The sequence below is a fragment of the Panulirus ornatus genome, chromosome 23 (assembly GCF_036320965.1).
Source record: "Panulirus ornatus isolate Po-2019 chromosome 23, ASM3632096v1, whole genome shotgun sequence".
Lineage (NCBI taxonomy): Eukaryota > Metazoa > Arthropoda > Malacostraca > Decapoda > Palinuridae > Panulirus > Panulirus ornatus.
The window spans coordinates 4,209,012-4,225,626 of record NC_092246.1 but is presented as its reverse complement, the minus strand read 5'-3'; the positions used below and the strand labels follow the sequence as shown (position 1 = coordinate 4,225,626).

Genomic DNA, 16,615 nt, shown 5'->3' with positions numbered 1-16,615 from the left:
GGAGGGAGAATTAAGAAGAAAAAAAACTACATCCGAAGACCATTTACGAAAGTTCATCTTGGAAGTCTGGAAGATGTGGCAAATGGCTGGACAAGAAGAACAACTTTCTCGTGGAAAGGAAAGTGATCCAGTGAACACGGTAGACGATCCTCATGTGAACACCAGGAACTAGAACACTTAGATTAGTAGCCCATTCCCTCGTGGTACATGTCCTTCCTTGCTTTAAGATAAGTTAGTCCTCAGCAACGCTGTGTTGCGGTAGCTTAGAAACAAGTAATCTGTCAGCTTGAGGGGGGAAACGTAGAGGTGCAGACACCTTGGAGTAGCGAAGAGTGAAGCTGATGAATAGTGAAGTCAGAATGTCATGAGTTAGCTCCTAGTGCCTCTTAGATGACTTCATTGGCCTCCCTCTAGTCTTGTAGATGGCGTCATGCCTTTTTCTCCTCCCTGCATCCCGGCCCAGCAAGAGAGCCAAAGACTGGAAATTTTCTCTGGTAAAGACTAAGTGTCTTTGTCGCCTGAAACTATATACCAAGCTTTAGGTAGCCTAGACATATATACATGTACAACTTGTGGTGATGTCTTCTGTTCTGTAGTACCCGCGATGGGAGCTCGGCCCCTGATCATCGGCACACAGGTTACTACTGGGACAAACGAGTCTGAATTTCAAATATTTGTATGGGTTACATTTTTCGCATCTCCGGGAGACGTGAGACATACGAATGTAAGGAAAACTTAGAATTTTCGTATCTCGATGGATCCGAAACATACGAATGTAACGAAAACATTTTGCCATACACTTGGCGATACTCGAGTTTACGTTATAAAGAAAACATCCCATTCATCCGTTGCGTTCGTGATGGGAACAGAGGATGGCCTTATGACACCCTCTGTTATCACGATGGGAACAGATGACACAGTACAACGCCCTGTTAACAGGATGGGAACGGATGACACCGTCCAACGTCCTGTTAACAGGATGGGGACGGACGACACCGTCCAACGCCCTGTTAACAGGATGGGGACGGACGACACCGTCCAACGCCCTGTTAACAGGATGGGAACGGATGACACCGTCCAACGCCCTGTTAACAGGATGGGGACAGACGACACCGTCCAACGCCCTGTTAACAGGATGGGAACGGATGACATCGTCCAACACCCTGTTAACAGGATGGGGACGGACGACATCGTCCAACGCCCTGTTAACAGGATGGGGACGGACGACATCGTCCAACGCCCTGTTATCACGACAGGAACATACAGTAACGGTGTTATATACCTGGTGGCGAACGCCGCCAGGAAGGAGGAGGGTGATGTCAAAACCTAGTGTCCCTTTGATGGTGATGGTGATGGTGGTGGTGTGAGACTGTGGTATACGACTGTGTGTGTGTGTGTGTGTGTGTGTGTGTGTGTGTGTGTGTGTGTGGTGAAGTGTGGTGGTAGCCTACCCCCCAAATGGTGGCATGGAAGTCCTTAGAGGAGGGATAGAGGAGGGATAGGGATGTTAGTGGCGGTGGTGGTGGTGGTGGTGAGAGTCCAATCTGGTGTTATCATGTGGAGGTGAGGGAGGATTTGGGGGGAAATAAAGTGTCTGTGGTGACGTTGCCTTTTACGATAAGCCTCCAGGAGCAGTCTTGTCCCACTCGCAAGCCAGACGTGCACGAGCCTCAAGTCGAACTTCATGACCCCAGGCTTCTTGATCTTAAAACGTCCACCTCAAAATCTAACATCCGTTCAAATAATTTCAATCCAACTGTTCCCTATCGTTCAAGAGAGAATTGTGAGACACTGAGACTCGATTCATTATCAAAAAGCCTTTTGAGCAAGACGGTACGACCTAAAAACCCCATATTTTTTTTTTTTTTTTTGGACTCGACCCCTTCGTGGGCGAGGTCAGAGGTCACGGTAATCGAACCGTCGTGGTCGGAGAGGTTAAGAGGAGGAACTTCGTGGTACGAATTAAGAACAGTAAGTGGGTTAGAGTCTGGCATGATCTGTTTGTATGACCCCCCCCCTTCGATGGTTTCAATGTCTCGCTCTTCATAAACCTACGGTATTTTTCTGTCCACTTTTAGTTGAATCATTCATTTCAGTATTCTCTTCTTTCTTTACTTGCTTCCCTGCAGTAATTACCAGTCACAGATGACTGTCTGTGTCACCCTCTGTACAGAAGTGGGACTGATAAAAATTTCCTTTTTTTTTCTTCCTACTCCCCCTTCTGTGTTTCTTTATGTTTCCCCTGTTCGTCGTAGCACCACTCCAGCACGCATATGAAACTGTCACAAACTGGACCGTAGATTGTGGTTACTCCAGCAATATGTAAATTTCCTCTCCTTTTTTTTTTTTTTAGCCCGTTTTTGACAAGAATAATAATAAAAAAAAAATTTAAGTAATCTCCTTACGTGAGTCAAACTGTACAGTAATTCCTCAATGAATTATGTCACATATATATAACAGTAGGATGTTTCAAGTATGATATAAAGTGTTAAGCCATAACTAGTGTATCGGTCAGTCTCATTAAAAACAACCTTCCTTTACCTACAAATTCATGAAAGAGAGAAAGAATTATGTGCAGACAGAGTCAAAGAGCGTCTCTACTAACCATTGTTGCTTTTGAGAGATGATGGGCGTTGTGTTGTGATATATAAATATATATATATACATATATAGACATCCATATATAAATACATATATAACTGGGCTCTGAGCCTTACATACTGACGGCCGGATCACGTCTGTCTGTTGCAGAAGGAGACGCGACAAACAAACGGCCACGTACCACCATCTCGGCGCGCCAGTTGGAGCAACTCAAACAGGCCTACAAAGAGAGCCCCAAACCCGCTCGCCACGTTAGGGAACAGCTCTCACAAACGCTGGGGCTCGACATGAGAGTTGTGCAGGTCTGGTTCCAAAACAGGTAAACAAAACAACCCTCCCACCCACCCCCCAACCCACCAACCCACACCCCCACACACCAACGCTGCTAACTCCCAGGTTCTGTTTACTAATTGCCTTTTTCTTTTTGGAGGGAGGTGTGTGTGTGTGTGTGTGTCTGTGTGTGGATGGGTGTGTTCTTCCTCTAGGGGAGTTCCTACTCTCCTTTCTGATCCTCAGGTCAATGTAAGAGGGTGTAGGATGTTCAGCGTGGATATAGTGATGGTGTTGGTTCCATGTGTCGAGGCTTGGTAAATCACTGCTCTCACTGTTGACGAATCGAGGAGGAGGAGGAGGAGGAGGAGGAGGAGGAGGAGGAAGAGGAGGGGGAGGAGGGAGGGAGGGGAAATTATGCCAAGCTTCACCCCTGTCCGTTAAGCCGTTACCATTACGATGACCGCCGCTAATGACTAAGCTCGAGAGAGAGAGAGAGAGAGAGAGAGAGAGAGAGAGAGAGAGAGAGAGAGAGAGAGAGAGAGAGAGAGAGAGAGAGAGAGAGAGAGAGAGAGACTATATCGGTTACCAACTCTAACCTGTGTGACGGTATTGAGATTTAAGCTGATGAGTGAGAGGTAAAGATAACTTACAAACTTTATACATAAAGAACAAAACAACTTTATACATAAAGAACAACAACTTTATACATACAGAACAAGTTTATACATAAAGAACAGAACAACTTTATACATACAAAACAGAACAAGTTTATACATAAAGAACAGAACAATTTTATACATACAGAAGAACTTTATACATACAGAACAGAACGGATGGTAGGTCATGTGTCATACGGAAGTAAGCCAGTGTCTTAGAAAATCCCAGAAGGCTTCGAAGGTGACATGATTACCTCATATCCTTTCCATCTTCGACCTATGATTTCCAGACTAACTGCTTTAAAAACCCTACTGGCCTGCTCGAGGTCCCAAACCTGCTGGAGGTTCCTCTATCTCACAGTCTCAGTCGTGGAAGCTCACTAGGCCTATACATACGATCCTAGACTGGTAAATACCACCTCGGGCGAGTGTGTGAGTGTTCGTACGGAAACAGGAAATAATTAGATCAATGAAAACTTCAAGAGAGATGAGCTGCGCTCGCTGACCACCCTACCCCACCCCCCTTACAACCCCATCTGTAATTAAGGGACCAGGTGGGCCACAGCAACAGTTAAGGTCACTCACGTGTGCTGGGAGGGAGGGAGGGAGGAGGGAGGGAAGGTCTTACAGGAGAGCACCGGGCACCCGCGCCCAACCGGGTGTGTGTGTGTGTGTGTGTGTGTGTGTGTGTGTGTGTGTGTCCCCCTACAGGAGGGGAGGAGGCAGTTCGACGCTACCTACCTCCCTCACTCCTCCTCCTCGCCACACCGACAGTCACCCACCACCACCACTACGCTCTCTCTCTCTCTCTCTCTCTCTCTCTCTCTCTCTCTCTCTCTCTCTCTCTCCTGCCCGACGCCTGCCTACCTAGGCTTCCTCATCTGACTAATGGAGAGACGGAAGAAGCTCGTAAAAGGTTGCCCGGGTGATTTTTTTTTTTTTCTTAAATGTCTTACGATCTTTCTCCAGAACTGGAATCTGGCGGCTCTTACAGAAACAGATCAGCAATTTCGAAGATTTGGTCGATATTTCGAAACATTTCCTTCCAAACCATATATATATATATATATATATATATATATATATATATATATATATATATATATATATATATATATATATATATGATGTGATTATTACACGAAAGTGCACTTGGGAACTTATCGTGTTTCATTTCCCCGGTGGAGTCATAGGAATATATATATATATATATATATATATATATATATATATATATATATATATATATATATATATATATATAAATTCCGTGGTAGGGAGCCCCATCCTTTACAAGCGATGCCCTTAAGCTACAGGAAATGAACGAGAGAGAGAGAGAGAGTTGAGGGGCGGGGGTGAGCCTGGCTACCGGAGCAACAGAGATTAACTAAACCTCCTGTGTACAAGCCGTCGCCCAACACACATATTCTCCCTTACTGTGTCTCCCTCACCCTACCCAGAGCTTTGCTTTCACTCCGACTACGTATCTGTCTGCTGAGGACATCAACACTCCCCCCCGTATCTCTCTCTCTCTCTCTCTCTCTCTCTCTCTCTCTCTCTCTCTCTCTCTCTCTCTCTCTCGTCAAGAGGAGGAGGAGGAACCGCCTCCAGGGGGGGAAAATCCTCAATGGGCAATGGCCAAAAATACATGCGTGAACGTCGATTGGGAAATAAATAGCGATTTGTGGGAACGGCTCTCTCTCTCTCTCTCTCTCTCTCTCTCTCTCTCTCTCTCTCTCTCTCTCCCCAGCAGTAGCTACAATTAGCTGATCGTCAGCGGCAATCTGGCAGAAAGCAGAGCATACTGTCAGAAAATCGTGGACGGGCTCCTCCAAGGGGGGTGTACCGAGCTGTTTCCAATTATCGAAATTGGTCTATGAATAACAAATGATTTGTCTGAGTGCCTCTCTCTCTCTCTCTCTCTCTCTCTCTCTCTCTCTCTCTCTCTCTCTCTCTCTCTCTCTCTCTCTCTCTCTCATTGCGCTGCTTGTCATCAGAAAATGAGCTGAGGAACGGTTTTTTTTTTCTTTTCTATTCCACCGGAAGAAAAAAAACGGGGAGATATATAGACCGGGGAGATATATAGAAATAAGCTGACAGTTAAATTTCCGTGAGTGATGGAGCGCTATACATGTAGGGGAGGAATCAGGGGCGACCATTTTATTCCTCCCCACTTTTTTTCTCCTTTTCGTATACGAGGAAGCGAATGGTCAGTGCGTACATTAGTGACGTGCGTATTCAAGATTCGTAAATGGTTCATACGGCGGTGTCTGGGTCCATCGTACAATGGCTATGGGGGAAAAGAGACCTGGACACTAATTCGAAATACGAACGTGTTTAAGACCCGTCTGCACACGCGTGTGTTTCCTCAACTCTGGCACAGATGGCGTTACGTTCTACGTGGTTAGCGTTGTCTGTGGTTCTCATGCACGCAGGGGTAACAAGGGGGGGGGGGGGGGAGTAGGAGGAGGAGGAAGGGGGGGTTGATATATCAAGGTAAACAGGAAACTGACCCAACGAAAACGGAATGAGAGGATGACCGCCACTTTACCTCAAAAGAAAAAACGGAAAGAAAACGGAATGAGAGGATGACCGCCACTGTACCTCAAAAGAGAAAAACGGAAAGAAAACGTAATTTTGCTCCATGTACTTCACAGTCACAACCTTGAAAGGTTCTTGTGCTTTTTACCCAGCGCCATCTGTGGCCTAGTGACAGAAAACTAGCAGTAAATGCGATTTATGGCTGCGTACACATGTGTGTGTGTGTGTGTGTGTGTGTGTGTGTGTGTGTGATTACTACTTCAGTATTAAGGAAAAGGAGTTTTACAATTGTGTTGCCCCCGTCTCTTAACCTTGTATGTTATGTATCATGTCTTTTACGCATATGTGTATACACACACACACACACACACACACACACACACACACACACACACAAAAGCCTATGCCATGTACCCGTTTTATCGAGCCTTAATGAAGGATGAACAGCTGGGTGGACTATGTACCATCCGCCGCGACCAGGATTCGAACCTATGTGGGTGTCCCGCGCATGCGTGACGGTCAGTAACGTTAATTGCGTGTGTGTGTGTTACCGGGCTGCGCCTGCACGAGGTGACAGAGCGAGGCTGTATTCCTGACAGTACAGTCATGTCAAGAGAACTCTATTTCGAAGGAGTTCACACTTCCCTGCTACTGGAAGTAGCACAGCCTTCTGCTGCAGGAGCATTGAGAAATAGATCCTGGGATATATATATATATATATATATATATATATATATATATATATATATATATATATATATATATATATATATAACCAGAAAGTCTGGGAACATGATATAGTGGGATTTGCAACTCAAATACCATCTTACCAGTCCACCCGTAGCTGTGTATGTATGTATGTATGTATGTATGTATGTATGTATGTATTCCGCTCGACTATGTATGGATGTGAGCATGTGTATGGCAGATGTACGATTATATCCGGCTATATGTAACGGTGTGTATATGTTTCCAGCAACTGTACGTTGCAGTATGTATAGACGTGTCCATCTGTGGATTTTATTTCTGTGTGAAAACATCTCTCAAAAGCATTTTATAGGATATGGCGTAAGTCTTTGACGTCTAAACTCTCTCTCTCTCTCTCTCTCTCTCTCTCTCTCTCTCTCTCTCTCTCTCTCTCTCTCTCTCTACCAGCTGCAGCTGTGGGCGCCAGCGACTCGCCTCCTCTTATCGTATGACCAGCAGCGTCCCACAGGGTTTTCTGTCCTACCGCCTACGCTTAACACATCTCCATACGCGAATCTCTTTCTAACCTTATTCATCTTTACGTTTATGATTCCATCTTATACATTCCCATCCCTTCCTCCTCAGTCTGAATCTCCTCTTCTCTTTCGCGACGAGCACAGCGCCTTCCCTAAATCGAACCTACGCAGCGTCTCTGAACAGTGAACTATAAATAAGCTGGTTAAATCTAACGATGCTAAAACGCAATTTCTACCCAGACCTCTTTCCAAATGCCACTCGCTCCACCTTGTTCGACCTCACAACACCATAACCCGGCCCTCGTGAGCTGTGTGTGTGTGTGTGTGTGTGTGTGTGTGTGTGTGTGTGTGTGTGTACCTGCCACCAAGGCCACTGCATCCAGTAGTTTGTGTGTGGAGACAAGACACACGAGGCTTAACCGTTATGATCCCTCTTTCCTCCTTCGTCATCATTTACTCCTTCTTGTAACCTTTCCAGACTTTAAGACTCAGGTCTGCACACATCTGTGCTTCACTTCATTCTGTTGCTCATCTTCTGTTTCCCTCCCACACGGGATGCTCTGCCCACGCCACGACCGGCACTTTATAGAAATAGAAATAAGCCTCGAGATATATATAGAAGCTGTTGTATGGAGGTCTGTCAATGCCTCGGAGAGATGAGAAACCCACGCGTCATGGGACATACGGATTTGATATTATTTTGATATTATTACACGAAAGTGCACTTGGGAACTTCTCGTGTTTCATTTTCCCCGTGGACTCATAGGAATATATATATATATATATATATATATATATATATATATATATATATATATATATATATATATATATATATATATATATATAAACTGGTAAGCATGTGTTGTGTTGTACAAATGTTACGGCATAAGGTGCTAAGGGATATAAACAATACCACAGATTACACTGTCTAACACATAACTTCGATAGGTTCAGATATTTGCATTTCTCTTTTTATATTGTTATATTTATGGGATGTCTACTCATACTAGATCTATGGGGGTCTCACCCCATGTTAGTATTATGGGGTCTCAACCCATGTTAGATCTATGGGGTGTCTCTTATCCCATGTTTGATGTATAGGGTCTCAACCCATGTTAGTCTACGGAGTCTGAACCCATATCAATGGGGTCCAAACCTATGTTATATTTATGGGGGTGTCTAAACCCATGTTATATTTATGGGATTTCATAAGATATATCATAATATCGACCCTGATGAGGGATTTTAGATACACATGATTATCACACCTTCCTGCTCCCACAACTAACCTCTTTACAACCCCAACATTAATATCTGTACAACCCCTATACCTCCAACACTATCTTTTCTTCCCCAACACTAAACTTCTGTATCCCCAACACTGTCATCTGTACCTCCAACATTAAACTCTGTACCCCTCCAGTAACCTCTCTACCCCCATCAATATGTACGTGAATCTACATGACAGTAACCCCACGTACATTCCCCACCAACTCTCACACTAACCTCATCCAGCCTCACTATAACCCCACCCACTCTCACTATAACCCCACCCACTCTCACTATAACCGCAACTCAGCCTCACTATAACCCCACCCACTCTCACTATAACCCCAACCTCCCTCACTATAACCCCACCCACCCATACATACGACAACCCAAACCCACTCCCACTATAACCCCATCCACCCATACTATAACCCCACCCATCCTCACTATAACCCCACCCTCCTTCACAAAAACCCCAAACACTCTCACTATAACCCCACACACCCATACTACAACCCCACACACCCATACTACAACCCCACCCAGTCACTATAACAACCCCCCCCTACCCTTCCTTACTATAACCCCACCCACTCTCACTCTTCACACCACCCCTCCCCCACTAAACCCCCACCACCACCACCCAGCGCCCCAGGACTAACCCAGAGGTCCTCCTCCTCCTCCTCCCCCGACACCGCCTCGCTCGGCCACAGGCGCGCGAAGGAGAAGCGTCTCAAGAAAGACGCGGGACGCACCCGCTGGGGGCAGTACTTCCGATCTATGAAGAATGGCGGACGCGAGAAGCGACGCGACGACGATAAAAGCGACGCCGATCTGGACATGGAATCACGTAAGTGTGTTCTGTATCTCTCACTCTCACTCTCACTCTCTCTACACAGTGAAAACTCGCGCACCCCAACACACCCTTTGTCTTCATCCTACCACACCTGGCGTGGTTCACCCACTGCTCATTCCAAAGTGTACGTGTGCAAGTTTTTTATTATTTAACAAAATAAAAAAAATTAATACAATATTGACATATGTATATGAATATATATATCTCTTTCTCTCAAAATATATCTGTCATAAGCCTATCTCTGTCGATAGATACTCCTGTCTATTAACCAATATGTATGAAGTCTCCCCCGGATAAAGGAGTTGTGTTTATAACGAGATTTCACTGTACCCGACGCTATACATATATATATTATATATATATATATATATATATATATATATATATATATATATATATATATATAGTTGTCAAGGGTTGGCACGTCAGTTTCACGAAGGCCTTGTGGTTCTCAAGGCAACAAAAAAAAATTAATGGATTAAAAAAAAAATCAAAAAAAATCTGCATGTCTTTGAAACTGATGATGTGTCGTGTTCTTGTTTTTCTTGCGCTGCAGAGCTTGATGCCTGTAAGTACAGACCCTCTTGTTGTTTTTTTTAGACACAAGAAATATTCGTTTCCATTTAAAAAAAAAAAAAAGGATCGAAACTAAAAATTTACTTCAGTTCGTCCTGTAAAATTCTATTTTCAGTTCATTAAAAACATTAAATATTACTACGATGATTATGGCCTCACCAAACCTAACCATTAATTAATTAAGGCCAATTAACTAGTTCTGTTGATCAATATATTATCATTTTTCGTCAGCTAACTTCCACTTGTCTGACCCCATTTTTGATGGAGACGAATTTTCTTAACCCACCCTCTTACCGTTTTCTGCATGTTGTACGACTAGTAAACCTACCCCTGCTATGCCTACATAGGCCAGTCTGGCAAAAATGTCTTCTCGCTCAGGAATATATCAATAAATTCGTGTGAATGACTTGATGAACTGACCACACTAATCTCTGTCCTGCTATGTTTTACCGCTTCTCGTGTTCTAATATGCACGGGAGGGAGGGGGGGGCGGCGTTAAATTTCTGTTCCTTCACTTCACTTCTTCATCTCGTTATACTTAATTTTTTTTGTTTTGTTTACGTTCGTTAATGTTTCCTTTGTCGGAAGATGTTTTTTTTTGTTTGTTTGTTTGTTTTGACACGTCTCTGAATTATCTAGTTAATTACTTTCTTGTTTACCGTGGGTTCCGTTTTCTTCGTTAACCACTTCATATTTCCCCTCGAATAACGTTAGTTGTTTATGTTACATTTCGTTACTCTTTACTTCCCTCGTTTTAATTTTGTTAAACATTAGGAACTTTCTGCTTTTGAAATTGTTTGGTTATATCAGTAGTCCATCCCTTCAACTGTGATTTTCGTTAATCGTTAAGGCCCATTCTACTTTCGTTAACCACCAGCTTCCCTCGTTTAAATCATTTGTTTAGCTTATCGTCTTTCTCGTTTATCATAAGTTCTGATATACCTCCAGATATCAAAAAATAATAGCATAGAGAGAGAGAGAGAGAGAGAGAGAGAGAGAGAGAGAGAGAGAGAGAGAGAGAGAGAGAGAGACAGTGTTTGAATGACCATCTATTGCCATCGCTCACTACTACGCCATGAACTCAGGACCCAAGTGTCTATCTACTTGAGTGAATTCCAACAGAACTACCCAAACGGCTGTTGCCAGCCTGGCAGCCCCGCGTCGATCACCGGACGAATAGAAATGAAAGACAAGTGAGCGACACCATACATGGTGGCTCCGAATGGCGGGGGCGGGGCGGGGCCGGGCGGGCGACGTGGGGCGATGGGCGTCGCCGCCGCGGCAGCTCCCATTGGCTGGAAGAAAGGTTTGGACGGGTGTAGCGGCGCGTGATTGGTCTATTGCATTAGGAGGAGGGGTCTGAGGATGGGGGGGCTCTCGTCTACGATTGGCTATTGGGGGTGCCTGAGTGAGGGGAGGAGAAGGCGAGGGGAGACGAACCGCCGTTGTGATCAATAAGGAAGAGGAGCGATCTCTCTCTCCTGCTCCTCCAGTCCCCTCGTCCAGCTAACTCATGTGCTCCGTCCCCTCGTCCAGCTAACTCACGTGTTTCGTCCCCTCATCCAGCTAACTCATGTGCTTCGTCCCCTCGTCCAGCTAACTCATGTGCTCCGTCCCCTCGTCCAGCTAACTCATGTGCTCCTTCCCCTCGTCCAGCTAACTCATGTGCTCCGTCCCCTCGTCCAGCTAACTCATGTGCTCCGTCCCCTCGTCCAGCTAACTCATGTGCTCCGTCCCCTCGTCCAGCTAACTCATGTGCTCCGTCCCCTCGTCCAGCTAACTCATGTGCTCCGTCCCCTCGTCCAGCTAACCTTTGGACTACAGGTTCATCGTCCCCTCGTCCAGCTATCCCTTGTACTTAAGTATCCTTGTCCAGGTAACCTTTGTACTATGGTCCCCTCCTCCAGATACGTCTTGTCCCCTCACCCTCCACTCTTGTAGTACACACACACACACACACACACACACACACACACACACACACACACACACACACACACACACAAAACACGTTTTCAAAAATAATATATCCATGAAAGACGAGAGTCGTAGAGTCGTGCTCATGGATGGATCGTACCATGGATTTCAAGGGTCGCAAGTCGTGCTTAGGGGTCGTAGCAACGATTTCAAGGGTCGCAAGTCGTGCTCAGAAGTCGTATCATCGACTTCAAGGGTCGCAAGTCGTGCTTAGGGGTCGTAGCAACGATTTCAAGGGTCGCAAGTCGTGCTCAGAAGTCGTATCATCGACTTCAAGGGTCGCAAGTCGTGCTCAGGGGTCGTATCATGGACTACATGGGTCGGAAGTCGTGCTCAGTGGGTTGAGTGAGTGAGATCAATGGCATGTCTACTGAGACAACCAGTGGGACGACGTGGGACGGAAGGTCATGGAAGCAACTGGAATTTCTCCCGACGTAAACATACCAAGTCAAGGACCCTGAGCCACATGGAGCCCCCGCGTCCTGACGTTGCTTCTACCTTACGTGCTGTAGTAGATAACGCGAAGATGCGCCCGGCAGGCCACAGCTTCGCTGGGCCGCAGACCAAGCTCCCTGGCGAGAAGCTGTAGAAAATGACGAAAAAAAGAAGATAATCCGAAAGAAAATGGATTACCTGCAAAGTTAGAAAGTACCTGAGCGAGAGGCAGTGTTCATGCAAGGAACAGAGGTATAGTCCCCTCTTAGCTTGCTACGAGTGCAAGGAAAAGAGTTTATAGTCCCCTCTTAGCTTGCTATAAGAGAAGGTTGGGAAGACCCGTGTATACATCTGGACTGCCGGAAAGCCTTTGACACTATACCACCAAAGAGGATGGTCAAAGATTTAGGCCAGGAATAAAGAGAGTCATGGTGTTAGCAGTGGAGTTCCACAGGGCCAAGTCTTGGGGAAACTGCTGTTCTTGCCACAAGAACTGGACAACATGCATGACCAAATCTACAGATGACGCCGAAATCAAGAGGGTAATTAAAAAACGAGTCGAGGACCCAGAAAAACTTGCAAAAGCTTGTCTTGTTACATGGCTAACGACCTTCGACCTGACTATATTCACAGTAATGACTGGACATAGTTAAGAGGGTTCGTGACGAGCGTCGCCCAGTAGGAAATAAACTGTAGGAATTCGTGTGTGACAGGGAAGCGAGAATCGACATTGGACAGCCACACCTACCGCCACAGTGACACCTGAGGAGATGGGTGGAGGAAACACACTATCTGCTGGCAGATATGAGGATTACACCCGAGTACAACCACAGGGAAACATACAGACAGCTGTCCACCTCCTGCATTAGGCCATGACTACAATATGCTCCTCAAGTTTGCTTACCCAGATTAGAACAAAGCGCAAAGAGCTAACAGAGAAGGTGCAGAGGAGAGAGACAAAGATGGTTTTAGAATCAAGACAGTTGAGTTACGGTGAGTGCCTCGAGGCCATATTTTTTTTTTTTTTTTGTCAACCATGGATGAGAAAAGAGTAAGGGGTAGCTTGATCAAAATCTTTTTAAAGTTTTTAAACCAGTCTGATGACGCCAACAGTGAACAGGGCTTCGAAAAAATGCGAAGACAGGAACTACCAGAAGCCATAACATATACGATGGTAAGCAAGTAACTTATTTTTAGAAAATATGTAAAATACTTTTCCCGGGCAAAAAAAAAAAAAAAAAAAAAGAGTAGCAGATGAGTGGAATAAACTCAGTAATGGAGGTCGTGAAGGTTGGCCCAGCATCCTACAGACCGTTTTTAAATCGGTGAATGGAAAGTGGATAATGGTCAAGAGATGAGGAGGGCCTTACGGGCGTACTGTAAATACGACCCTCTCTCTACCCCATACAGTACAAACAGATTAGCTCTCTCTCTCTCTCTCTCTCTCTCTCTCTCTCTCTCTCTCTCTCTCTCTCTCTCTCTCACACACACACACACACACACACACACACACTTCCAAGCACACACACACAGACGCATTCAACACACGCACTCGCGCGCGCCCGTAATACTTTTATTTTCCCAAACTTCGCCTTTCCTATGGTGGCCGCACGGTCTGGCCGCTCTGATGGGGTACAAACCCATGTTTGGCGCTCCGTCTGACGTCCGGGGTTTGACGCGCGCGTCGGAGAGCGGCGGACGGCGCTACGCGTCAGGACAACATTAATGGTGACGACCGAATCCGTCAGATGTCGTCCTCTGGCACGCCGATCCGTATCGCCAAGTTGACACCCCCCCCTCCCCCTCCCCCTGCGCACGACGGTACGACCCTTGGCAATAATGGACCGGCTTTACCGACCTGACCCACGGAGCGAAAGTCGTACAGTCGTATTCATGGGGCCGTAGCGTCATGTGATCAAGGGTCGTACTGTCGTGCTCAGGGGTCGTACCGTCATGTGATCAAGGGTCGTACTATCGTGCTCAGGGGGTCGTACCGTCGTTTTCACAGGTCGCAAGTCGTGCTCAAGGATCGGACCGTCGTTTTCACGGGTCGCAAGTCGTGCTCGGGGGTCGTACCGTCGTTTTCAAGGGTGGCAGGTCGTGCTCAAGGGGTCGTATAGTCGTCCTCAGTGGATTAAGGAAGGAGCGAGAGAACCAGTGCCATGTTTACTGAGAACTTAATGATCACGTATTGTGGAGAGGAAGGTTAAGTTACAGGGGACCACACGAGTGTGAAAATTACCCTCCAGACACACACACACACACACACACACACACACACATGGGTTCAGCTCTTGAGTGGCAACAAAGTCGTAAAACAGTCCATGGCAAACAAGGCAGTAGGTAGTTATCTCATTACGTCAACTGGTGCCATTTGCCGGCCTCTCCCATTATCTGCTTCCCCTACCCTCATACCCGGCCTCCCCTCGCCTCACCCCAGCCTCCCCTCACCCCAGCCTCCCGGCGACCTAACCTCCCCTCCTCACCCCATCCCAACCCTCTCCTCCTCACCCCGCGCCAGCCCTCCTCCCCTCACCCCACGCCAGCCCTCCTCCCCTCCTCACCCCACGCCAGCCCTCCTCCCCTCCTCACCCCACGCCAGCCCTCCTCCCCTCCTCACCCCACGCCAGCCCTCCTCCCCTCCTCACCCTACTCCACAACCACGCACACACACCAGCGGGCTGCAGGCTCCTCCGTCACCCTCCCTATTAACTAATTGACTCCAGCAAGAGCGAATCATCTTTATGGTACTAGAGAAGGGGTGGGAGGAGGTGGGGGTCGAGGGTTAGGGAGTGGGGAGGCGTGGGTTGGGGGACAGGGTAGGGGGAGAGGCGGGTTAAGGGGGGACAGGCGAGGGAGGGAGACACAGAAGGCGGGGAGTTGAGGGTGTGTGGGGAGGAGGGGAGAAGGGGAGAAAGATTATGAGACAGAAGAACCTCGTACCCAGGACGCTATACTGATGATTGTACTGCGGTGGTGTGGCAGGGGGCAGGTGGTGCAGGTGGTAGGTGTGGCAAGAGCCAGGTGTCGCAGGTGGTAAGTGTGGCAAGGGGCAGGTGGTAAGGGCACGGGCGGAGTTAAAGGCAGCTGTTTAGGAGGTCCAAAGTCTACATGAGATGGACAGATAACACGGGGACCTGCAGGTCCACGAAGAGCTAACATCCACACTAGGAGAGCGGTCAGTAGTGTGGTCAAATGGTGACCTTACTTGTGGTAACGACGGGAGAGTAAAAAGGAGGGGGGGGGGGGGGGTAGTGACCTCACCAACACACCGCTCCCTCCGGCTCAACAGCCCGCAAGGTATAAAGGCTGAGAGGGAACATTATGTATCGTGGGGGGCGGGTATGCTGTCAAGGACATTCTGTAGGAAAGTGTGAACAGGGGAAAGTTCCCTAGTGTGTGTAAAAGTGGGCACCTCCGGGGAGGACGCTCAAATTTATAAAGGAAAATGGATGAAAAAATTTTTAACCGTAAAATCAATTGTTGTTTTTCATTTTCCATCTTGAGCCAGACCGATTAACGGTTAATGGATATCACCGAGTCATTATTCATCCAGCTTTGTCTTAATAACTGGTTAATGACCGTCTTCACAAATGACATCAGCTGGTGAGGTGTTCCAACCTCCTGTACTTCTACAGAAGAAGGAATGCTCTTTCCCAGGTTGCTACCAGTCCTCCTCTTCCTTTAGACATCACACACCACAGCTCCCGGCTCTTGAAACTCTTTACGTAACGTGAAGAAACTCCGATATGTTCTGTTGGCAAAATTGTAATTTGAAAATTTGCCTCAGATTTCCGAGTCTGAACCTTTTCTATCTAAGAATAATTCAAGATCTCCGGGTCTTTCTTGGTGAGGATTAGCTATTCTTCTCTGAGCGACGGAATCAGTTAAGCTGTTCTTCTCTGAGCGACGGAATCAGTTTAGCTGTTCTTCTCTGAATTTGTTCAAGTTTTCCTCCAGTCTGTGAGCCTGGTGGCCTCAACCAAACCCCAGTAGTCCCTGTGCCGGCTGGGCAGGGAGGTGCAAAACAATGTTATACTCTACCGTTCCTTTCATAGTTATGTCTAACTACTGAAACAATGCCCAGTCTCATCTCTCACTTTTAACAATGATCTACCGAGCGTTTAATAATAATGATCTACCGAGCGTTTAATGATAATGATCATCAACCGAACGTTTAATAATAATGATCTACCGAGCGTTTA

General features: G+C 46.6%; 1 protein-coding gene and 1 long non-coding RNA gene across 10 annotated transcripts in view; one reads left to right on the top strand and one right to left on the bottom strand.

The window, feature by feature from the left end:
- Positions 1–16,615, top strand: part of Lim3 (Lim3 homeobox protein) — a 165,198-nt gene that overhangs the window by 129,465 nt on the left and 19,118 nt on the right. For 7 of the 9 annotated variants that reach the window (XR_011714428.1, XR_011714427.1, XM_071676442.1 and 4 more), the window contains exons 4-5: positions 2,752–2,920; positions 9,280–9,416. Coding sequence is in view for 7 of the 9 variants with exons in the window: in XM_071676442.1 (XP_071532543.1) it covers positions 2,752–2,920; positions 9,280–9,416 (306 nt within the window). In the remaining 2 variants the exon portion in view is untranslated. The remainder of the gene's footprint in view (positions 1–2,751; positions 2,921–9,279; positions 9,417–16,615) is intronic. The other 2 variants (XM_071676441.1, XM_071676437.1) reach the window with 1 other exon arrangement.
- LOC139756731 (uncharacterized) overlaps positions 1–16,615 on the bottom strand; it is a 59,895-nt gene that overhangs the window by 32,718 nt on the left and 10,562 nt on the right. The window lies entirely within an intron of this gene.